Here is a 24,559-nt window from a genome sequence, read left to right as displayed (position 1 = left end):
GGTTAATAACCAGGGCTCAGACCAAGATGAGAGAAAGATGTTTTCTTTTGGACGAGAGAACTTCAAGGCCTTGTGCAATGGAAAATATTTTTAAAGGAAGCTGAAGTATGAGTATAAGCAAACTGATGGACCTGCACTGATGCACTAATAGACAAAAGCACAAAGTGTAGCTTTTATTTATTGATGGAAAAAACAAATTTCGTAGCACGTTTGTGCTGTTCTGAGAAAATACCAACTGTCCTTGTTCTTACCCATCTTTGTGAGTCTTTTTGGGCCTTATGAACAGAAGTCCTGCATTTCCTTGTCTTTGTGTCTCTTCCTTATTACACATGCATATCCTTCCTGGACATGCTGTTTAACCATCCTCGCCAGAGCTCTATTCATGTACAGCTGAATATACTTTACAAAGTGCAATCCCCACAGTGTGATTCAACATGTAAAAGCTACTTGAAAGCTGCTTTCATAATGTGAAAACAAGGGAACGGAGGTCTGGAGCAGCAAGCAGCTCTGACGTGTGAGAACAGCCCTGCTCTGTGTTAGGGTGGGCTTTAGGGCTGCCCCCTGCTTTGGTCATGTCTCTGCAGGGTTGCCAGTGATTGGCCAAGCATGTGGAGCGAGGTCTTGACAGGTGTTTGGAAGACGAGCACCTGCTTGGCCATGTGCTTACCCAGTGATCCGTTTACTAGAAGCTGTGGAAAATGTCAGGCTGGGTGAGAAGGAGCGGCATGCACTTCAAGGATATCAAATCATTAGTTGATTCTGTTGAACGCATGAAGTTCTGATTAAGCAATAAGAAGATTTTAGTGAAACTTAACGACTTAAACCTACAATTTTTTAGACCCAAAGCAACTGTAATTTTTGACAGTGAGGGTCAATAACCACCCTCTACATAGAAAACTTCTATTTAAACTTGAGTAACTTTATTTTCCGCACCCCAACAAATTAAGTGACTGAGTTTTTCAAAAATAAGTGGAATTTATTGAACAAATGTAATCTTTTGTAAAGCTCTTAAAATACACTTCTATTACTTTTATGATGTGAAAACAACAGTTTTCCATGTTTCCTAAAAACAGTTAAAAAAAATAAATACATTATTATAAAATTATTATTGTAAAATAAAATCTGCATTCCATCATAATTACATGACCTACAATAATACATTCTGCCTAACTCACACATAAATGAAAATATTGAATGTGCTTTGCTTTTTTGAGACAACCCAATACCATATCACCTCTGGAGATGGACTCATTTATTGTATATATGGTAGCATTTTAGGAATAATCTGCGCTGTCTTATCAAAGTATGTTATTTTTGACATGTTTAAAATACTCTTTTAACAAAGTGAAAACAAATTATTTTGTATTTTTTCAAAATTTTGTAGCAGTAGAGTGCTAGTGCTAGTAAGATCCCAAGATATCTAAAAAGACACAAGATTGGTCCTTTCCCTCCTCTTATGGGCCTTTTTATGTCTGAATAATTTATAGGTCTATGTTACATGGTTTAAAGGAGAAGCTAAGTAGAAACTTGATAAAGGTTGGAGAAATATTTCACAAGTCCTCTTTAAAGGATTAGCTCATATTTTAGATCAGGGGTCACCAACTCCAGTCCTCAAGGGCTACCATCCTGCAACTTTTAGATTCACCTCTGCTCCAAAATGTCTGAATTCCCTCACCAGCATTCATTCCTCTCTGCAATAGGCTGGAAACGAGCAGTTTATTTGATCCAGGTGTGTTTGAGTAGAGACGCATCTAAAAGTTACAGGATGGTAGCCCTTGAGGACTGGAGTTGGTGACCCCTGTTTTAGATCATTGTATGCAGTATTAAAAGAAATAAGAATGGACCTAAAACTGTTCAGGACAACTTTGTGAACAGATTTACCCTCGACTGCTATGGTTTGGTAGGGACTCGCTTAAACTACTGCTAACAACACCTCCCCAAATGGCTTTTGCCGATGGGTGTGGTGTGCTGCAGCCTGGCCAGACTTGTTGTGAAAGCAGAGCAGATCTGCCCATCTCGACCAATGTGACCAACATATTCCCATAATGAGCAGGTTGAAACCTAAATTTGCAGGTTGAGACCAGATCTTTGACTCACTGGTGGTGAAAGTGCATAGTTTGACTTCAGTAAACACAGGCCTTTCAGGACCCTAACTAAAGAGGGCTGTTTTAGTAAACAGGAAATGAACCAGCAAGGCGTTTTCTTAGAATGAGAAGAATGCCTCTGCTTTGTACCACACCAAACAGTAATGCATCTGTGGTACAGCAATGGTCATTCATTATCCAGAGGGCTTCTCTCTCTTGCGGTCCTCTGGGCATTGTGGACACTTATGTGGGTGTATTTTTTTTTCTCTGAACTTCCTTATTTTCTATCACAGCTGTCAAACAGCAGCATATTTTCCATGCGCACTATGCATATTAACATTGTTTATTGTGCCCTGAAAATACACAGCTCTCAAAAAAACCCTCATGCACCGGAATGAATGGAGGTGAAGGGAGCAGTTTGAGACTTTGGCACCTTCCAGCCATAATGAGCCAGGGAATTATGCAGGAGTTTAACGGAGCCAAGGAACAGGTTTTAGGAAATGCAGCTCATGCTGAGGTTGTGGTGAGCAGAGCTGGGTTAGCCACATTGTCTGCTCAAACCTAAACGCACTGTCACATCGCTTGTCAGAGGATGCAGCAGCTGTAGAGGCGCCCCCTCCCCCTCAACTTCCACACATATCATACACACGTGCACCACATATACAGTTTCTGTTTCACACACATACACTCACCCACACATGCACACATTTTCAACTTCGCTGGGTGATGAGGACCAGAAACAGAGAGTGAGGTCTCATTAGAGCTTGCAGGTTTCCCCTTCCGTGGCTCGCGCTCCGACCCCCGCATCCTCAGGAGTTGGTGACCTTCCTGTAGAGACGAGGCCTCCAAGACGGCGCGCAGACAGGGCAGGCCCCTGCCGTGGACCTGTGGCCGCCTGATAGAGGAGTCTTGAGAGCGGCACATAAATCATGTTTTTGATGTACACTTCCTCGATATCACAAGCTGTCATATGCTGTCAACGAGTCTTGTTAACGCTGCTATTCAGAGCTGTAATGAGGAGCAGAGACGAGTCTGTACGAAGGGGAGCATGGCAACATAACATCAGGGATATTTGTTTCTCACTCCCCAGAAGCCTCTTTGTGATGTTACCACTTTGTGCACTCACAAACTCTTTAAATTTGATGTTAATTCTGTAAATCTGTTCTACGAAAATTGAATTTGTCATAGGATTAACGTTCCTGATATCCAAGTTATACACAGTTCAGATAAGAGTGGCCCAATTGTAGCTGAAACGCAGTAAGTCATCTACAATGGGCTGATTGTAGCTGACACAATGCAGGTTCTTAATGCCTTGCAAAAGTACTACTATTACTTGAACTAATTAAAATTTTGACAACTTTTAAGCCACAAACTTTAGCATTACATTGCGTTTTATTGTGACAAACCAAAACAAAGTACAGTGGTGCATAATCATGAAGTGAAATAAAAAGTACATAGTCAGATGCTGCTAAATGTGCCACTTTTAAACCAACTGCCTTCGGAGTTTTCTTTAACACTCAGTCCATCATTTCAAAATGGAAAGATTAGCGTTAGTGGTCATTAAATCTAACTTTTTGGGCACCCTGAATACACCATTCCCACAGAAAAGTGTTGGTAGCAGCATCGTGATGAGGAGATGGGTTTTTTTCCAGTTAGTTAAAGAAAAACAGACAAGAGGGTGTTCAGGACAATCCTGGAAAAAACTCTGCAGCTCTACAATTGGATGCATTAGATCAAAGTATTTTCATGCGTTGGAATAGTGCAGCCTAAGTATTGCCCTGAATCCAATTAGAAGGCTGTTACATAACATACAAATTTCAGAACAGCTCCCCATTTCATCTGAGTTAGATTGAGCTTTTTTGCCAAAGTATGGAGAACACATTTTCTCTTTAATTGCACAAAACAAATATAAAATGCGCTAAGGTTTGTGTTTTCAGTCTTTAAGTGGTGTCATTATTTAATTATGGACATGTGTAAATCCCTAGAGGTATAAAACATTTGTAAAGAAATGCAGCATTGCCGTCGTAGTGGCCTTTGTTCTTCTGCACATAAAAAGCCTTTGACCAGAACACTGAGGCTGAAGCATTGGACAGCACAGAAGTGTCAGCTGTGGTTTTACAAGTGAGAATTGTCAACTTTAACTTGCACTGAGCGAAAAAACAAAAAAATAATTTGTGGGTCAGATGTCTTAAGCACATCAGACAACATTCTTCGTTTCTCATGTGATTTAAAATTTAAGTCTGCATCTTACTGCACTCCCAACCTGGCTCAATAATGCTGTTAAAGAAGGCATCTGTGGGAGTCACACCATCTGTCGCACATCTTGTGCTTCATTATTCCTTCTGTATGTTTCTGCCTACAGAATTTATTTCCACTCAGATTAGACGCCTCTTTAACGATACCAAGGCATAAGAAGGCCCATATTTTTTTATGCACCGCACTGTAACTGAGAAATAATAGACAAAAAAAAAGAGAAAATCACAACAAAAGCATCTTGCATACCATGTCTGTTCAACTGTGCAATTTCATTTCAGAAATTGAGAAACAAAGGCCAAAATGACTGTGCTAGTCCCGATGCTGATGACTGTTTCGGGCACAGCCCCCTCATGGATGACCATTTCGGCAAACTAAGCGAAGACAGTGATTTAATGTACAAGCGCTGTGGTGTAAGTACTTCTTTTTGTCTCCTGCTATTTTGTGTTGATTTTTTGTCTTTATGTTGATGTTCACCACAGGCGCTAAACAAGAAAGAACACAGAGGTTGTGATAGCCCGGACCCCGATGCCTCATATGTCCTCACTCCTCACACAGAAGAAAAGTATAAAAAAATTAATGAGGAGTTTGATAATATGATGAGAAATCATAAAATCGTAAGTACTGTAAATGCAACGTTCTTGCTTGGCTTTGTGGCACAAAAGGATTTTTTTCCTTTTTATTTATTTAACTTTTTGTTGCTCTCTAGTTAACTTGTGTCAAAACTACACTTCCTTAAGACTAATACCCTTTTATGGGGTTGCTTTTTTTTTCCCTTCAGTTGATTTATTTTGCAGCTGATGTTTTGGCACACCCTTACCAGATTGCATTTCATTAACAGATGAAATGTTGCATGTTTCTGCTAAACAGATTACAGCCTATTATCAAGGGGATGGTTACTATAAATTTGAGAGAGCACTAACTATTTTAACACATAACAACGTGCTATAAATACTTCAATAATTAATATGTATTCCAAGTACTCCTGTTATAATATCAATGGCATGCTAGTTAAAAATTCAAATCAAGATTGCAAAATAACATTAAGCAGTAAAATTCCTGAGTGATTTTCTTAAAAGAGGCAGGGATTCATAAAAAAAAAAAATAAATAAATAAATAAATATTAGGACTGGGCAAGAACATATTCTTTCTTACTAAACGACCATTTATTTTATTTTATTTAAAGACTCTTACTTTGCCATTAACAAACTAATGTCAGCACCCACCCGGCTCACTGGATGACACTGCGATGAAATGCACCTGTTGTTTTCCACTCGAGGCTTTGCAAAGTCAGCACTTCGGAAGACGATGCAAATGAATTGAGATTCTTGTACACTATAGTCTCCTCTGCAGCTGGTTTCTGTTGTGGTAAAAGAAAAAAAAAACATTCTGAAGAGAGAGGTTTTTTCTTTTTTAAAGGTAAGGTTACTTCAGAAGTGCTGATTGCTGCAATGCCACAGTCGTCACAGTATGCATGACTTTGTTTTGTATTTTCTCTTTTGTTTGTGTTGTCTGTTTTTGTGTGTGTGTGTGTGTGTGTGTGTGTGTGTGTGTGTGTGTGTGTGTGTGTATGTCATGGACCTATGAGAGTTCATCTGTATTTAAAAGATCATGATTGTTTTTTATGTATTTATCCAGGCACAGGTACAAAAATGAGAATATCATGAAAATGTTATTTTATTGTAGTATTTATATATATTTTAAACATTAATTTAGACACAGAGTAATATGTTGCACCTATTTATTTCTAGGTATTTTGATGATTAAGGCTTGGAATGTGAAGAATTTAGAATATGACACATATCCAATAGGAAATATGTTATTTTATCCTGTTATTGATTACACATTCATTGTTTCGACAGTTGTCCAGTTGACATTTATTGACACAAAATGTTATTTGCTAAAAATGTTGAATGACCTGCATTTGTGAAGTGCTTTATTAAGTCAGAGGAGTCCAAAGCACTTTACACTAAAATCAGTCATTCACCATTCAGACACACTAATGTGGTTCCAGCAAAGTACAGAATACATACACTTATAACAGGTTCTGCTTCTTTTTTGTCACTAGCCATTTTATAATTGTCAAAGAAACTTTGTTTTTCTTTAGCTGTTAATTAAAACAAAAAAAAACCCACATTTGAAATATATTACTTTTGTAATAAATCTTTAAAAGTTTGATGTTTTGTACTAAATATTTGAAGCAAATTAACTTTTGAATGATAACTCCAGTTTGTCGAGCTTCTTCTTTGTACCTTATTATTGATGTTTAGCAGAAGATTGTAAAGGCTTTAATGGAGCACATTTACTTTAGTCACTTTTCGGAAGGTTTCTGACCTTTGTAAATTTATTAGCTTTTTAAATCCCTCTCTTTGCAGGTCTGTTGATGTTGCCATGACAACTGACAGTCAACCACACATCAGAACTTGGATTTGGTATGTGCTGTGTGTAAATATTTATCTGTGTGTCTCCTGCTCCAGCCCACGGCGTTGCCTCAGCAGAACTTCTCCATGCATGTGGCGGTGCCCGTGTCCAATCCTAACGCCATGTACCAGGCGGGAGGGAATCTGGGCAGCCAGGCCCTGGCAGCAGCCACAGCTTCGCTGAATGAGAGCGGGATGCTGTCCCCTCCGCAGGCCTCCCTGCACAGGAATGTCGTCTCCGGTGGAGGATCTCAGAGACCCACCAGTGCAGGAAGTGCAGGTTAGTAAATAAGAAATAAAAAAAAATATATATTTCTTCAGTGATGAATCAAGTTCCAATAGATGTTTTCAATTTTTGGTTTTCACATCCAATACTCACTCTGATAAAATGCTTTCTTAATTTAGAAGCATAAATACTGAAAGCCTGGAGAAAAAGTGAATATGATTCTCTGCCGTACTTCTAATTTCTTAATTCCCAAATTGTGTTATGAATAACATATGCTGTGTTAATTAGTGGGCTCTAACTATTTGTTAGCTGTAGCTGCATGACTATTGAAAATACTCTTGTTTTTTTATTGTTTTGTTTTGTTTTTTCCAGATGTTCTCATGTGGATCTCAGTTTTATAGACAGACAGACAAACAGACAGACAGACAGACAGACAGACAGACAGACAGACAGACAGACAGACAGACAGACAGACAGATAGATAGATAGATAGATAGATAGATAGATAGATAGATAGATAGATAGATAGATAGATAGATAGATAGATAGATAGAGGAAGCCTGGGTTCTTCTCAGAGCTAAATGTTCATCCATCTTGTTAACTAACAATATCACATTGCCCATTATGATGTATTGAAGAGAAGGTTTGAACGTCTCTCTTGCTCTGGATCCACAACACCTTCTTTTCAACATCTCTGGGATTCCTGGTTTCAGTTGTGATATTATTGGAGCTTTTCCCATGTTAATCAGCTCCCCCTTGTTGTAAACTACCCTGTTGCTACGGTTACGCAACATAACAAAATAGCAAAGTATGAAAACCAAAACTGCCAAAAATCTCTCTTTCTATATAGATGTCTATATATATATATATATATATATATATATATATATATATATATATATATATATATATATATATATATACATATATATATATATATATATATATATATATATATCAGCTTGGTGGAAAAATGATGTCAGATGAACTACTACTTGTATAACTTGTCTGACTCAGTCAATCAAAATGGCTCTCATGAGGTTTTTCTGCACTGCGCACAGAGTAAGTGCACTCAACAAGGTGTGAAACATCTCAATGAGCTTTAACCACATATTAGAATTGGCTAGTAACCCCCATGTACTAAGTGGCCGTTCTTCAGAACATTTCCTGTTTGTCTTTTGCTTCTTTCACCATTTTGCTGTTCTCTTCTCTTTTTGCGTCACACTGACGTTTCAGAAGCTTTAAAAATACATCTAATGAGATGTATTTTTGGTATATTTGGTATAAATCCATATTAGTTGCTCCTGGAGGTCTAAGCTATTGGCTAGTCTGAGTGAGGGAAAAAGCAAAGCTGGTTTTTATTGGCTTAAAGCAATTCGACTAAAAAACATCACATTTGTATTGGACTGTTATTTTCATTGAACTCTATTGTTATTTATACAAGCAAGTGAATTGGGAGGACATGCACCACCAATGTTGTTCCTAGTTGAAACACAAGCTGAATGTTGAAGAATTTCCAATGAAGATAAAAACCGAAATATAAAAAATAAAGCAGGATAAGAACTAGTGTTTGAACAGCATTCAGTTAGAGCTCTGTAATATGTTGGCTTTTTGAAAAAGCTTTACTTTTATTACAGAGTTAGTCTGACAGAAAATGCTCTATTTATTCTACACAGGAAGAAAATGAATGTACCACCATCTCCATTCTTCAGTTCTTCAGTTCCTCTATGAACAATTGGCAGTATAAATAACTACCTAATTCAAGCATGACAACAGTTTAAATGTTTGTAAAACAGTGTTTGACTAGACCGCTATGACATATTAGAGATTTGGGTTCTTATAACGTAATAGCAAGCCACATTAGTCTCTGCCCCTCCTTGATGGCCCATTAGATTTAGTCCTCAGGAATAACTAATCTGTATGTATAGTAAGTGAAGACACTTACAATGCGTACAATGTTATGTACTACATCTAAGATATCAACTACCTGGAGTCATTTAACAGAATCTATTCCTTTTAAAACTGATATAAAATCTGCTTTCCAAGAGTGCACTTAAATGCTTGACAAAGGTCTTGTCAAAACTAAAATGCTACGCTCATCAATTCAGCTCCTATAGGCATGTAAACTCAAACAACACGCTGATGTAGCTCTCCTTAACCATATATTTTAAAATTCCCCCCTGCCAAGAAGACACAGACTCCACACTTTCATGTGCTGTGAAGATGAGCTCTGCTTGACATTCTTACGTCTGGTCTGGCATCTCCATCACATGCTCTGCTCGCTCGCAGAAAGGATGCAGATGGTTAATCATATCCACTCTGTGCATCTCATTAGGTGGCATGCTGGATACCACAGACCTTTCAGTGCCAAGTGGTGCGGGCTCCAGCCCAGCGGGTAAGTCCTCCTGGAGAGATTCATTAGCTCTCTGTTGCTCTGCCCAATAGGCCTCCTGCTTAGCACACTGGCTGGGTAGATGCATTTTATTTGAGATTGCTTCAAAACCCTTGTCACCATGTCTGATGGATCATCCATTAGCCAAATAAAATTTTCATAGCATGCAAAACAAAACAAAAAATGTTAAAAGAATGAATAAAATTCACTTTATTTTTGTTCCTTTGCTAAAAAGTTTTGCTAAAAAGGTACGGCAATTAGTTGTCTTCTGACATTGCATGGAGACCTCTGTTAACAGGTGCATCTGCTTCCCCCGGAGGCCCCTATAAGGCTGTAGAAGGTGGCTAAGATGCCTAGAGCAGCATAACCCTGCAGCTATTCAGGCCATGTCATCCCACTAAGTCCTTAGTACACAATGACCGGACAGCCTGTCATGGCTGAAATGTGTTCTGTGAGTTGTTGAGGCAGGTGCAGTTTAACTCTTTCCTTATGACTCAGCAGAATTGCTGGTGAAACACAACATATCCTCATAGAACAGCATGACATTCGGTAAGAATAGTTTGACACAGACGTCATCCGTTTGGAGCTATTACATTGGGCCAATGGCTTCAAAGAGTAAATTTGATCAAAAGACGGTGTGATCGTTTTAGGTTTTGATTCCGTATCGGGACCAAGACCTTGTCCCTCAGGAGGGGTGGGGGGTGGGGGGCGAAGGAGGGGTGTTGTCGTCAGCATTTGGCAAAGTGCAAACATGTTGCAGCTGTTGTTTGTACCATGTTTGCAGAGGAGCCGAGGCCACAAGCAGAACAAACCGCACCGGCCCCCATGTCAGATGACCGTTCCTGACATACTTCTGATTTTTTACGAGTCACAGTCATGAGCACAGCGTTTCAAAAGGGACAGATGGAAGACAAATTGTGTGATATTTCTTTTCTACTCAGACGGTGTCACAACTGTCAGAAGACAATGCTCAGGAAGATTTTTTTTTTATTTCCAAGCACTTCTTGTTCAGTAATTACTGCTTTAATTGCTGGATTGTTTGCTAGGTGTTCAAGTGTTCTTTCTCACATGTACTGTGTACTGTGAGCATTATTGGCCACATTCACTGGCAAACAATTTTCTGCTACTGAATTTTCTGAAATAAGCCATCTGTTGTTCTTGTCTGTGGCAGAGATAATGGCTCATAAGCACCTTTAAAAACACAACAACTTTTCTTTGATGTTGATTTCAAGCTATACTCTATACAACGGCATGCACGCCAGTTTCTGTTCCTCACTATGTGCTTTCTGCCTGCAACTTGTACACACAGTTAACCTCAAGTGCAGGTCCCCATCTGGTCTGAATGTTTAGGTGGAGACTGAAGATTTAACAGAGCCTGCAATGTACCTTTAAGCTGAACATATTATCTGATCTGGAAGAAGTACAAGCTTTTGACATATATGTACAAAATACGTGTATCTGCAGAGTAGGTTTAATGCTTTTAATGCTTGTGTTAAATCCCACTTATTCTGAGTGTTTTACACATATGAGTTAATGTGAAGTGCTTCACTTATAATTTTAAATTGTTCTGAAAGTCAAATTAATATTGATTTAACTGCACTTATACTTTTAAGGCAGCTTTTGAACTTTTGTTTCTACATTAAAATACTTCACCATATATGATTCAACACTGGCGAATGGAGTAGTGCAAGAGCAGGGTGGGGTCCGTGTGATGTTGCCTTTATTTTAGGAAAGTAATTTTCTTCTGTAGTGGGTTTTGATTTATCCACTTATGATTAGTTGGATAAGTAGCATGTATTCAACCTGATGAGTGATGCAACATTTTTTTTTTCTTTTCTTTTTTTTTTCCTCCAGAATTATTCCTCTGAGATACAATGAAAGATCTGTGCATGGCTTATGTTAGTTGAAAGCTGTTTTTTGTTGTCCTTGATTGGCTTCCATTATTTCTTCTCATTGACAGAAACACACGTGGGTTGCTGGGCACAATAACTCACCGTGTTTTCTTTCCTTGATCTTGAAAATAAAAACCAAAGGCTTCATTTGTAAACACAGGGCCTTATGTAATACCTCCCCTCCCCCACCACCACCTTCTCTTTTTTTCCATACCATGTTAACAATTCAGAACAATGATCAGAAACCAAACTGCTTTCAGTGTTGACAGGTTTCAGTGGCAGAGGATTTAAGGCCGGTGAAATCTGAATAATTAAGATTGAGGGCAGACGCTGGAAGCAAGCTGCGTCTTAACTTGTGGTTGGTTCCGATGGCTCGTGGCTCTGAAATAACTTTGTAGTTTAGCTGTTTAAGGCGTGTTACCTGTCTTGCGTTTGCTTGAAAATAATCGTCTTACTCCTTATCAGGCATCCCAGGGCACATTCCACAGATAACATGGTCTAGTTGGAAACTTCAAGCCTAAATCAGTCTGTAAAAAGACAGCAGAATGTTTGTGTTTGTTTTTTAATAAATTGGAAGACGACCGTGTGATAAACTGTCCTCGGGTTGTGATGTCAGTGCAGACAAACATCTAAAATGACTAAGATAATAATTGATCCTGGCAATATGTCCTAGTAATAATACAATAACAAAAACAACAGCCATTGTATTCATCCTGTTATTTTGGTTTTGGAGATGAACAACTCACATCATTCAAGCACAAAATGAAAACAACCGAAACACCTCAGACATATCAAGCAGACAGAGAACTTCTTGTGGGTATTTTGTACATCAGATCCTTTGTGTCTATTGGTTTATAGGCTGGAGTCTCATCAAAGCTTGCATGTGGGGATTTGTTGGTTGACTTTTTACTGTTCATGTGCAGTTTTGTTGTATAAAACGTTGAATAGCAGTACTATAATTATGTTGGTGGTTATTACAAGTCAAAACAATAAATTGACATGAGGTTTTTCTTCAGATTATTAAAAGTTAATGATAGTTGCTTTACCTGGATAGTTGTTTCCTCTGCTTATCTGCACAATGAAGATGTTCCGGTCTAGATGAGCGTGTCAGACGTAACCTGCTTGTTACGTCCTGTGGAAGGGCTTTCCCTTCCACAGGACATGCAGTTTTTAAAATGTTTTCCAAATAAAACTGCAAAAAGTATAGAGTGTATTTGCATGTAGCCTCTTGACTCAAATCTCAGAAAAACTGCCAGTGTTTTAGGGTATCACTTTGTCCACATAGTGACTGACATTTCTTATTTGCAAACAAACTTTGACTTGCAGTCCTTTCCTTGTTGGAAAACAACATCCCCACAGCATGATGCTACCACCATGTAGTGCTTGAATGGTGTGTTCAGGTTAATGTGCAATTTTCTTCCATGCATGGCGTTTTGCTTTTGACTGACAAGACTTCTTCTGTTTTATTTTTTGTTTGTTTGTTTTTGTTTTTTTCATCAGGGGTTTTCTGACAGAGTTTATTGCAGTGGATTTTAATTGGACCAGAATTAAGAGGCTGAGTATAAATTTACACCAGTTTTCAGATTTTTATATTAAGAACATTTTGCAGCTATGCACTACTTAGTGTAAGTCTGTCATTTAAAATCACAGTAAAACACCCAGAAGTGGTTGTAGAGTTGTATTCCCCAACTATGTGGAGCAATTTGAATGGTTTGAATAATTTTGCAATGCACTGTAAAAAGAGCCTTGAGTAACCTGGCCTACTGAGCATGAATCATTTATAATATGGGGGGTAATGTTACAAATCACAACAACAACGTGGTTTCCAGAGCTAAAACAAATAACCCAGTAATGACGGGGATGGTGGCTCCCTCCTCCTGTAAGTCGAAATGTCTGTTGTGAAAACAGCCTATTTGTCATCCCTGTTGTCCTGTTTTCTCTCAAAAAATAACTTCATGTTTTGTGTGCAGTGCAGCCTTCTGCCGGAGTCGAACACCAGCTCCCTAGTTGTTATCAGATTGGTCTTTACGTGCCAAATTGCCACATTGCCTCCCATTCCTTTACATGAAATCCTATTTGCACTAACTTCTCATTCCCACAAAATGACATCCTGGCTGTTTTTAATCAGGCTTGCTATTTTTGGAGCCTTGGACATTTACCCTGCTAATTCTGTAAACACTGTTTTCTTGCAGCGGCAGCCAAGTCTTGTGTGTGATCAAAGCCAGAGCTGATGGCGATAGCTGCTTGTACACACTGTTGATTCAGCTGTGAGATACTATTGTAGGCTTCATAACTGTTTATTTGGCCATGAATTGTTGCTCTCCTTATCTGCAGTCAGCGGGGGCCATTGTTCCATTATGTATTTTACGCCCGAGCCTCTTTGTCGTGTACACACTTTGTGTTTCTGTCCGCTGAAGACAATGGACAAGTCTGCAACTTGTTGAAGTGTTAATGATCTGTCGACGTTTTGCAAGATAATGTGATTTCTGCTTTTTGTTCTCATCGTTTTCAGAAATAAAACCACATTTCTTTGGTTGCAAAGACACATTTCACTCAGACATGCATTAAAAGCACAATGCCTTTAAAATCCAAGTGCACTTGAAATATGACTTCTGCTTTGTTTCAGTTTTCCCAGCAGCAGCTGGGTGCCCGGTTTTTATTAGAGAACTGCAGACTTTGTTCAGAGGAGTCATTTAGTATTCTGCACTTGAATAACAAAATTAAAGTATTGTAGGTTTGCAAAACAGGAACAAGATTTTTTTTTTTTATAAGACGTGCTAAAACATGTCAACAGTTTAAACTAAGCAGATGCAGACGTTTCACAGCATTGCTACAATTTGACACATTTGGACACTGAGTCCTTGTAACAAGAAAACTCAAAGTCACTTTCTTGTTTCAGACAGTTTTGTTAAATGTGTTGTGGTCTGTAAAGATGCACAGTATGAGGTGAAACAGAATTCTTAAGAGCTGAAACTCGGGGAAAAAAAAAATAAAAATTCTCAACTAGTATTTGTTTCTACCCAATGATGAGATTCTTCAATTTTAGGAGCTTAGTATTTGTGCAACAGAAAATGGTGTGAATATTTTGTTTTGCATTTAAAATATAATAAGGGAAGTGACTAATGACTATGATCACCAAGGTGTGAACATTAAGACAAAAGTCTTGCACTTTTTCTGTTGTTTGCACTACAAAACCACACAGCAGAATATTTGTTCAACTGTTCGAGACCCAGTTGTGTCTTTTTAGTGGTCACAGTACATTTGCCAGTGAACTGCGCTTCATCCCCAAGATGCAAAGACTTGCCTTTGATGTAATCATTCACAATAAAAAATGAAAGGCTCATCAATTTTGAAATGGACATTTTATTTTTGTAAACGCGCAGGATAATTATCCGAGTCGATTAAAACTTCCCAGAGGGTTGGAAACACTTAACGCCGCATGCTGCACGCGAGCTGCGGAACAAGACGGCGTGAGAGGTTTCTCATATGGCCGGGAGTGTTGTCAGTCACAGGCCTCTGGTTTGATGATGCGTTTCTGTTGCCGTGTGTCTCTGCAGGGAACGGCTTCGTTAACCCCAGGGGCTCGCCGAGCCTCCTCAGCACGCCCAGCGGCAACGGCCTGGGTAAAGTCATGCCTACCAAGTCTCCACCGCCTCCTGGAGGGAACATGGGAATGGGGAGCCGCAAGCCAGACCTGAGGGTTGTTATCCCTCCATCGAGCAAAGGGATGATGCCCCCACTGGTGAGTAAAGAGCACACCGCCGCGCACCAGTTTCATCCGCCCGAGGAACTGAGAGACTGCATTAAAACTTTCATAGCAGAAGCATGTACAGAATTTCCCTGCACATGTCTTTGATGTTATCATCGCAGCACATCATGGTTTGCAAGTGAGGTTATCACCTCATTTAGGACTTTGCTTATCTGCATTAAACTTGCTACAACAATGTTCTTTATGAAATCAGCTTTTTGCACTTTTTGCACCTTCCTTTAAGATTCCTTCAGCCTTATGTCGTAAACATGTCATAACCCCTTAGAAATGAACTCTAGGTTCATGCAGGGCTTTGCAAAGGTATTCATGGGCAAACACTAAGTGCTGCGTAATTGTGAAGTGGAAGGAAAATGATTAATACTTTTCAAAATATTTACAGTGAAAGTTTCAAAATGGGTGGCATGCATTTGTATTCAGCTTCCCAGAGTCTGTCACCTTTAAATAAAGGCACAATTGGCTTCAGAAGCCACACTTGTTTCTCTGAATAAATCCAGCTTTTCTGTAAAGGTTTATTAATAAACATGAATTAAACAAATGCACAATAAAAACCAAGGAACAAACCAGGTCAACAATAAAGTTGTGGGGAAGTTAAAACCATAGAATAATTATTAAAACAATATCAGTATATGTGCACATTTCAAGCAGCACTGTCTAATTTATTATTAAAAAACTGAACATATTTGAGATGACTGCAAACCTTGTAAGACATGGCCGTCCTCCTAAATTGACCAGCCAGGTAATTTTCTGAACAGCATTGTTCAGAAAAATTCTGGAGGAGCTGCATAGATCCACAGCTCAGGTGTGAGAATCTGTTGAGATAAATACACATCCTCTGAGCACTCAATCAATTTTGCAATACACTGTTTGTGGCAGATTTAAACACTTTAAGCACATCATCCTGATAGTACAACTTTGTAGTGTCATAATTCTGTTCTCTTCTTAACAAAAGACAATGAAGCTAATCAGAATTAATAAAAAGATGGTGGGGGATAAAAAAGGGCAATTCTGGAAGAAAGGACTTCCAGCAGTACAAAGACCTTAGCCTTACAGTCACAGCCATAATGTAATGGTCTAAATAAGAGCGCATTCGTCCTCGTAACAGTTCCAGCTGTAATTGCGACGAACGCTGGTTTTCAAATGGTATGAGTAGTTTTCAAAGGTACTGTTAAGTAGAATAGAGGGGTGAAGTATTATCTAAAAGCTGACATGTTGCAAGTGCTTCAGTAACGGAGAACTGTTCCTGCGAAGGAACATTCTTGCACCTCGGATGCATCAAGAGCAGACAGGACAAACTGTTTGAGATCTGAAACAGGTTCAGTCTGGAGGTTGCTTCAGTCTTGCCTGAGCTGTAGAGGCGGTGGAAGGTGGCTGCCGTGGCAGGTCTGCAGACAGCCTGTCATTAGGCCATAATGGTATTAAATTAATCACATCTCAGTGTGACAGAGTGTAGATGAAGACTTAATCAGGGGCCCAGGGTGTGAGCCAGATAATATCTTGTCGCCCTTGTCGTGTCTTCCCACAGCTATTGATTGAGGATGAGTATTAGGAGCCCTGGCCTGCTCACAGTGTGTCCCACAGCTAAGGAAAGATGGAAGATGGGTTTCTTGTTTCTCCTTTCAGGCTCAGGGAGGAGTCAGGGTGAACAGGAAAAAAAAACAACTATCTGTAGTTTATAATGATTGTGAGTTGATGTTAGGGAAAAGTTTTAGTTTGTATCCTATATCAGAATAAGTTATTTCTTATTCTGCTTAAAGGTTTTAAGGCACAGCTGTTCATAAATGCTCATAAAAACGGAAGATTTTGCATCGGTGGCAGAACTCATCAGCAGTTTTACTTTTGCTATAAAATCTTGACAGCTATCACCTCTCCCCCCTCCTGATCACTCTGCTCCTTTTCCGTAACTCTCTTCTTTTCCTTCTGTCGAGGGCAGTCGGAAGAGGAGGAAATGGATTTGGTGAGTTTGACAAATGCCTGGGCAAATGGCTGAAATGTTAACACGCTTCAAAGTAATCACATGGTGAACTGAAGGCGGTGTTCAAAGAGGAGACATTTTGCCTTAAAAAAAAATGTAAAAGACAACAGCTTTTGTCACTGCATGCATTAAGTTTGGCCTGTGAAGAAGACTGCCTTGGCCTGTTAAATTGGCTCCTCTGTTCCAAACATGTGAATATTAGTCACCAGGAGTTTCAGTGTGCAGGAGTGTGTGATAGAAAGAGGAGAACTAATGCTAATCCTTTTCACACTGCTATATTACAGTCGCAGTTTGATGTTTAACAATTGAAGAGCAATGAGAAAAACATAAATCGTATATTCTTTTTCCAAGGGAGAGAAAATTACATCATCCGAAATGAAATCACTCTCTGAGATACTTGGGGTTTGGTGAAGTCATCTGGCCGGATAGTGTTGGAACAATTCAAGGAAGCCATCAACTTTATGATGCAATCCGGGTTCAAACGCAACCGTTGGCAGCTGCGCATATGTTTGTTATATTACACACGGAGGGTTTGTCATAGCATTGTTTTAAAAGCTGCAGCGTGTCTGCTTTTGATTATTAGGCCGTGTGTGCATTTTGTAGCTCGCAGCAAAGCTCACTGCATGACCGCACTGAGCTGTGTAGGTGTGTTTGTGTGGATGCATGCCAGCCACTACACTGAAAAACCACCGCAGCTCCTCTGTGCGTCACTCTGGGAATTGAAATGTGTCATTTGCGTTATCCTCTTGCAACATCTCATTCGGGTGTTATGTGAGTGTAAAAGCGATCTGTTGTCTTGCGCTGACTTTTCGTGCTCTGAATGCTTATTTGATTGGACTTAGAGTGAATCTTGAGAGTTTTCTCTATCCCAATTCACTATTTACACGTTTGACATATTACAGGAAAAAAAACACAAAAAAAAACTATAATAAGGAAAGGTAGATTTTACAGGGGATTTGTCATTGTGATGTATTTAGTGAATACATTTGCACATGTGCTTTTCAATCTAAACTTTTAGATTTTACAGGAACATTTCAATTTTAAGAATAATACAAGGTAAGTTATTTCAGTAATTCAATTTCAAAAGTAAAAACATTGTATAGGTTCATTACACTGACTGATATAGCTGAGGCTATTATTTCTAGTAAAGCTGACAGCCAACAGAGTGCTGTATCCAGTAATACTAATGGAAAGTTTAGAGGAAGGAAAAATGTGGTAGAAAACATGCAAATGCAATAGGGATAACTGGAGCCCTGAAAATGTTCTGACGTAAAGCCTCTTTAGTAGTTTGGGGGAGATTTACAGAGTGTGTGCTGCACCTGGAGGCATAATTTCAGAAGCTAATGCACACGGAAGTATTTGGGGCTTTGACTGCAACAGTCACTTCACTTGTGTTAAACCACCACAGAATCAGAGTCAACATCAGAGTTGTTTTTTTTTACCTGAGCCAAAGAAAAATAAAAGGACTTGGCTGTTGGTTGGTAAACCAAGTCATCTTTTCGGGTGAAAGTAAATATAACATTTCATTTTGAAATCAAGGTCCCAGAGTCTGGCATATCAGTTGAGTGGCACAGAGTCCACATTTTCATAGTCAGTGAAGATTTGGGGAGTCATGTCATCTACTGGTGTGTTTTATAAATTCAAGAGTGAATGCAGGAACTTTTGGAGCACTTCATAATAACTTGGTGAGTTTTCATTGTGTCGTTGTGTTTGAAAAGCCAGCAAAATGACCTGACTTGAATCGAAGTCTCATTCTCCTTTTTATAACAATCAGAAGGAGAATGAGAGACCAAAACTGTAGAGTAGCTGAAGCTATTGCTAAAGCTACCTGTGCTTCCTTAACATGTCACATGGAACACAGGCTGCTTCCATACCACACTGCATTAATCCAGTGATTTATGCAAAAGGAGCCCCAACCAAATACTGTGTCCACATGCAGTCCCTCACCTTTCATAAACATACTGCGCAGTAGGGTGAAATTTCTGTTTTTACTCCTCTTACGTAATATCATAATTTTCTGTGAATCTTATTTTTGGAATTTGTTAACTGTGACCTTTAATCATCAAAATAAAAAACAAACAAACACTTAAAATACTGTATGTCTTTTTGTGTGAGTTGAGTTTATACAATTCAGACTGTTCACTTTATAAAGTTAATCACTAGATTAAATCGAATTTTATGTTATAATTTACTGAGATGGACATCTGGTGATTATGACTTTTAACTGTACAATTTAAAATACTGTTATATATTTTTGCTAACTTGCACAGCTTCACTGCCACCTTGTGGTGGATAATGTCCGGTGTAAAATTAAGGGGGAAAAAAAGAATATTTTCAAGTACTTTTTAATTTCTGCGATGAGAGTATGCTCACAGTGTTTAGTTTCTGGATTTGGACTAGTATGTTTGCTGAATTTATTTTCTCCATCTTGCTTTTGTGTCCTACAGAACACCCAGAGGATAAGCAGTTCCCAGTCCACCCAGCCTCTTGCCACTCCTGTTGTGTCTGTTACCACCCCCAGCTTGCCCCCACAGGGCTTGGTCTACTCAGGCATGCCCACCGCCTACAATCCTGCTGGTGAGTCTGCACCTTCTGCCCTCATCCCTACACCGAAAGCAGCCCCCTCAGCTGGGACCGCTTGTGGTTCACGTTCCTTGTTCCTGCTATTTTCTTGCTAGTGCACAGTTGTGAAGGTGAAATGTGAGTTAGTTCTCAGTTTGTGAGTGTGTGACTGCTTTTGTTTTAACAGAGTACTCGCTGAGCAGTGCAGATATCTCCTCCCTGCAGGGCTTCAGCTCTCCCGGCCTCTCTCTGGGCTCCATGTCTGCATGGCAACAGCATCAACTAGGCCAGGCAGCTCTTAATTCTTTGGTGTAAGTAACACACTTGCAAACAAAGGCACGCTCTACAGACACCCTCGCATAAAAGCAACACCCACGGTCCTCTGTGATATCATTCTGAATCATTCACTTACATATTCCTGTCTTTTAGCACTGTTTTTTATTTTTTGTTTTTCACTTTTGTTGTACACTGAACATGAGATGTTCCTCTTGTCTCTGCTGCAGTGGTGGAAGTCACCTACCTCAGGGTTCCAACTTATCCATTAGCACCAGCCAGAGCATAAACATCAAGTCTGAGCCCATTTCCCCGCCCCGCGAGCGGGTCACCCCATCCGGGTTCCCCCCACAGCAGCCCCAGCAAGGCTCCAGCCGGCAGGAAGTCCTGGGACGCTCGCCCGCCGACAGCCTCAGCTCGTCCTGCAGCTCATATGACGGCAGCGACCGCGAGGACCACCGGGCGGACTTCCATTCCCCGCTTGGACTCGGAAGACCCCCTGCCGGCTCTGAGGACAGGGAGAGCCCGTCAGTCAAGCGCTTGCGCATGGATACATGGGTGACATAAGGAGCTCTGATCCGGTCTGCAGTCACCAGCCAGACAGAGAGAGAGCGAAAGGGAGGGATTAGACATGGGGATAAAAGACGGAGCGAGGGTCCTTAGAGCTGTCAACATTATTCTATTATTCAACTCCACTTCGATTTGTAATTCTGGGATGTAACGTTAGAAGATGTCAGGGCATATTTAAGTCAATTCTAAAACTGATACAGGAAGGTTAAATAATCTAAATACATTTTGGGCACTGGCAGGTGGTATCAGGTACTTGGTGCAGTTCAGAAGGCGTCTGCAGATGAGAGAAAATTGTTAAGCGATAAGCGGTAGAATATTGTAGCCACTGGTCTAGTCAGACACTTACATGTAGTTGCTGTTTTGCTGTCGTGCTCGCAAGTTCGCAAACAATCCCAGAAAATTGTGTTGCTTTCAGGCTAAGGACTCTCTAATTACACAGGATGTTCACGTCAAGAAGTATGTCCAAATACAGCGGTGCAATCACACAAGTTTGGTCTAAAACGGGGGGGCCTCTCTAAATTTTTTAAATCCATATGATCTTTTGACACAGAGCACATCATGGCGAGGTCTTTCAAGACTCTTTAATAAGCTAAAACAACTTTAAAACAACAACATGGGAGGTAAAATAACATCAGAATTTATCGCAATAATGATAATTCATTTTATAATTTAAAAGAGGAAGGTGTATAAATATACAGTTAAGATAATGCAAACCTGTCCAGTTGAGCTGGTTAGTAAGCCAATGTGTTCACATTTGAGCAACAGTTCATTAGTTAAATAAGCCAAAGCTTGGGTTTTTGTGTTGTACAGTTGCTGTAATCTCTCTACAGTTTGCTCAAATACTGCCTGTCTTGTTTTTTTTTTTTTTTTTTTCTCATCATACTCTGTATTTTTCATCGTACTTTGTTGCGGTGTGAAAATCACAAAAAGCTGATTCTTGAATCCGAAATCAAAAAGCCATGGGCGTTTGCTGTTCTATTTGTACAATGTCAAAATATGAGCCAAGCGTTTTGTCTTTTTTTTTGTTGTTGTTGTTGTGTAAATAGCAACTTTAATATATATATTACCAGGGTGGTGAGTACACCGTTTTCAAGAAAAGTATATTTTTGTGGTTTACAGCTGAGTTTACAGGAGTGGACCTTTAAGAAAAAAAAAGAAGTCACTGGTCCATATTTCAAGGTTTTGTTCAGTCATTTCTGCATAAACTCTGACAAATTTTTTGCTTATAGATTATTGGTTTTGTCTTGTTTGCCCTGAATACACTCTATGACGAATTAAGTAAGGTCAAACTTTTCTTCTTTCTTTTTTTTTTTTTTTTTTTTTTTGAAGGATGATCAAAAGGCTGGGGGAAATAGGGTTTCTTCTTACCTATTGTGTCTAACACCAGGTGCTGAAGTTACTGCCACAATTCAAACCCGCGGTTTTATCTCACACAACAGAGAATATTCTATTGTTGTTGCTTCTAACTCAACTGAATGAAAACCATCTCTGAGGCCATTTGGCTCATCCTGCCACTGGCTTTTGGAATTTAACTCAACAAATTTAAACGCAGAAGAGCTGCTGGCGTAATAATCATATATGCGGGCCCACATGTGGTTGTAAATACCCGTAATAACCCAATTGGCTGAAGAAATCCTATCACAAGCTTATCCCCATTTAGTGACAGTGCTGTAACCTTGTAGTAGGAACAATAGGAGCCAGAAATTTGCAAAGAAATTGAAAGTTGTTTTGGCATACAGCCTGTGTTATTACACTGTAACAATGACTGAAAAAAACAACAACAAAAAAACAGGGTTGTGGCGGTTTTAATTCTCCATTTCAAAAGGAATAACCCATTCATCAGATAACAGCACACTGACTGACTTCTATATTTCCTGCTGAGAGGCACACATTTGTATGAGAATTTTTCTGTACGAGACGGATTTCTCTGTGCATTCTCCATGACCTGTCTTGTGTTTGTTAGTAACCTTGGGCATCCTTCACCCCCCTCTCCCCCCAAACTTCCCACAGTTTTACACCATTGCAGATCTATGCAGATTTAACCCCACTTCACATGAAATATAAATGCTATGATGTCATTACTAAACATATTCAGTCCACAAGCTGTCAGGGGAAAGAGTGTCAGACTGTTAGCCTCTTATTCTGAAGTGCCACAGCTGGAAGTTACTGGACTACAATTTTATTATCATCAATCTCGTTTGGGCCATCTCCTCATATTCATTTTCCTGTAAGAAGTATTCGTACAGCTTGAACGTTTTCAAACTGTGTCTCGTTGCAGCCACTAGTCTTAATGAATTTTATTGGGATTGTGCATGACACAGCGCAGTACTTATGAAATGCAAGATATATATATATATATATATATATATATATATATATATATATATATATATATATATATATATATATATATATATATATATATATATATATATATTTTTTTTTTTTTTTAACAAACAAAAATCTGGAAAGTGTGGCATGTGTTTTCTGCCTCTAGCGACAACTACAACCACACATTTTGGGGTTATGTTATAAACCTTTATCGCTTTCGTCTCGCTTTCATACAACAATTGCCTTTTTTGGCACTCTTTTTTTGAAAGATCAGATTTGTAGTGTTCTCTTGAAGCAGCCATAACAGAGTGGCTGTTTCTCTGATTAATACTCTCCTCCATTGCACCCAGACAAACTCAAAAAGCTGACCTCTGAAGAAAAAGAAGCAAATACAAAAATGAGGCCACACTTTATACTGTTTAACTTGTAAAAATTACACGAAATGCCAATAAAATCCACTGCAGTTTGTGGTTGTAATGTGACAAACTTTGAAAAAGTTCAACTGACTGCTTTTGCGAGACACTTTATGACACATAAATATACACCATAGTGTTTAATTACCCTTTTTGTGATCCAGTTTAACACAGCAGAGGAAAATAGCAATAATAAATGACTTCAACAGAAATCAGCCTGTCTTGGCAGCACCGCCTGATAGTTGAGCACATTTTTTAGCACTTGATGACATATCAGGGAATTTTGTAGTTGCTCTACCAATATGCACAGTTAGGAAATGCCTTATTCCAAAGAGAAATTGCACCACATTTGTTCTCACTCCTGTACGGAAAAGACAATGCAGACATCATCTGGGTGGGAGCAGATCCCGCCCCTCTTCACTGCAAACTCACACAAGATATTGCATGGTGAATGCACGGTGATACAATTCGCTCTGTTCGTCCTCGTCCAAATTGTGCATAACTGATGAATGTGAAAGGAAAGGGTAATCGATGAACCTCTGGAGAGGACTTTCTTCACTTTGCTGTGCAAGAGCACACCGCTTCGCTTCATGGCTTTTATAAACAGAACTAAGTGTTTGGTAAGTGTCTGTAGTTAATAGTTCACGTAACTAAAGGAGCTGTTTTCGGTTTGAGTGCTCAGACCGTTTGGCGGCACAAGCTGGACTTTGTTGCCAATAATAAAATTATTTGTTTTAAAATTGAAATAGATTTTAAGTTAATCTGCATTTTTGTTTTCGCTTGAATGTGTTATTTTATTTTCAACATACAATAATTATTCAAGTGAACTTTTTATTGAACAATTAAGATACTATGCTAGATGTTGTTGTACAAAATTTGTATTCTACACAAAAAAGTGCAAATATTGGCTTTTCATGTGTAATTTTTTTTCTCTCTCTTATTCTGTATAAAATGAAGTAAACAACTCTTTCATAGAATCTGTTCTTCTGTGAAGTCCCAAACAGTATAAACTGTCAACTTTATTAAACACCTCAGTGTATGCTCAGTCTGAACTCTGTCTGCTCATCTTTGTGTACTTGGTTAATGCTGCATTTTCAAAAGTTTAGTCAAAAGACTGTAAGCTTAAAAATGGCCACATTGCAACATGTCTGCAATACAAATAAAATTAGCTTTGGAATAAAGATGTGTTAACAAAATAATAATAGTAAAAATAAGTTAATGGATCACTTAAGTGTAATGTAATACATTTACTTTTCGTGACATCCAAACTATTCCTCAAATTGAATACTCAGAGACAGCAGCAGTTTTAAGTTACAGAGGACTTTCTCATAATGACCTGCAATATAAAGGTTTTCTGCAGATGAAACGACAAAAACAGAAAACCATACAGTAGCCTTTAATG

General features: G+C 39.0%; 1 protein-coding gene across 12 annotated transcripts in view; it reads left to right on the top strand.

Moving 5' to 3' along the window:
• mef2aa (myocyte enhancer factor 2aa) overlaps positions 1-22,175 on the top strand; it is a 71,786-nt gene extending 49,611 nt beyond the window's left edge. For 3 of the 12 annotated variants that reach the window (XM_014983333.2, XM_014983342.2, XM_088006280.1), the window contains exons 4-12: positions 4,619-4,750; positions 4,820-4,954; positions 6,815-7,037; positions 9,319-9,378; positions 14,825-15,009; positions 16,967-16,990; positions 19,456-19,585; positions 19,758-19,881; positions 20,074-22,175. In XM_014983333.2, the coding sequence (XP_014838819.1) occupies positions 4,619-4,750; positions 4,820-4,954; positions 6,815-7,037; positions 9,319-9,378; positions 14,825-15,009; positions 16,967-16,990; positions 19,456-19,585; positions 19,758-19,881; positions 20,074-20,410 (1,350 nt within the window). In that variant the 3' untranslated portion in view covers positions 20,411-22,175. The remainder of the gene's footprint in view (positions 1-4,618; positions 4,751-4,819; positions 4,955-6,814; positions 7,038-9,318; positions 9,379-14,824; positions 15,010-16,966; positions 16,991-19,455; positions 19,586-19,757; positions 19,882-20,073) is intronic. The other 9 variants (XM_014983385.2, XM_014983394.2, XM_014983376.2 and 6 more) reach the window with 9 other exon arrangements.
• The last annotated feature ends 2,384 nt before the right edge of the window (positions 22,176-24,559 follow it).

Source organism: Poecilia mexicana, unplaced genomic scaffold, assembly GCF_051168715.1.
Source record: "Poecilia mexicana isolate PSO_F unplaced genomic scaffold, ASM5116871v1 scaffold_6, whole genome shotgun sequence".
Classification (NCBI taxonomy): domain Eukaryota; kingdom Metazoa; phylum Chordata; class Actinopteri; order Cyprinodontiformes; family Poeciliidae; genus Poecilia; species Poecilia mexicana.
The sequence above is the reverse complement of the archived record's forward strand: the minus strand, read 5'-3'. Positions and strand labels throughout refer to the sequence as shown.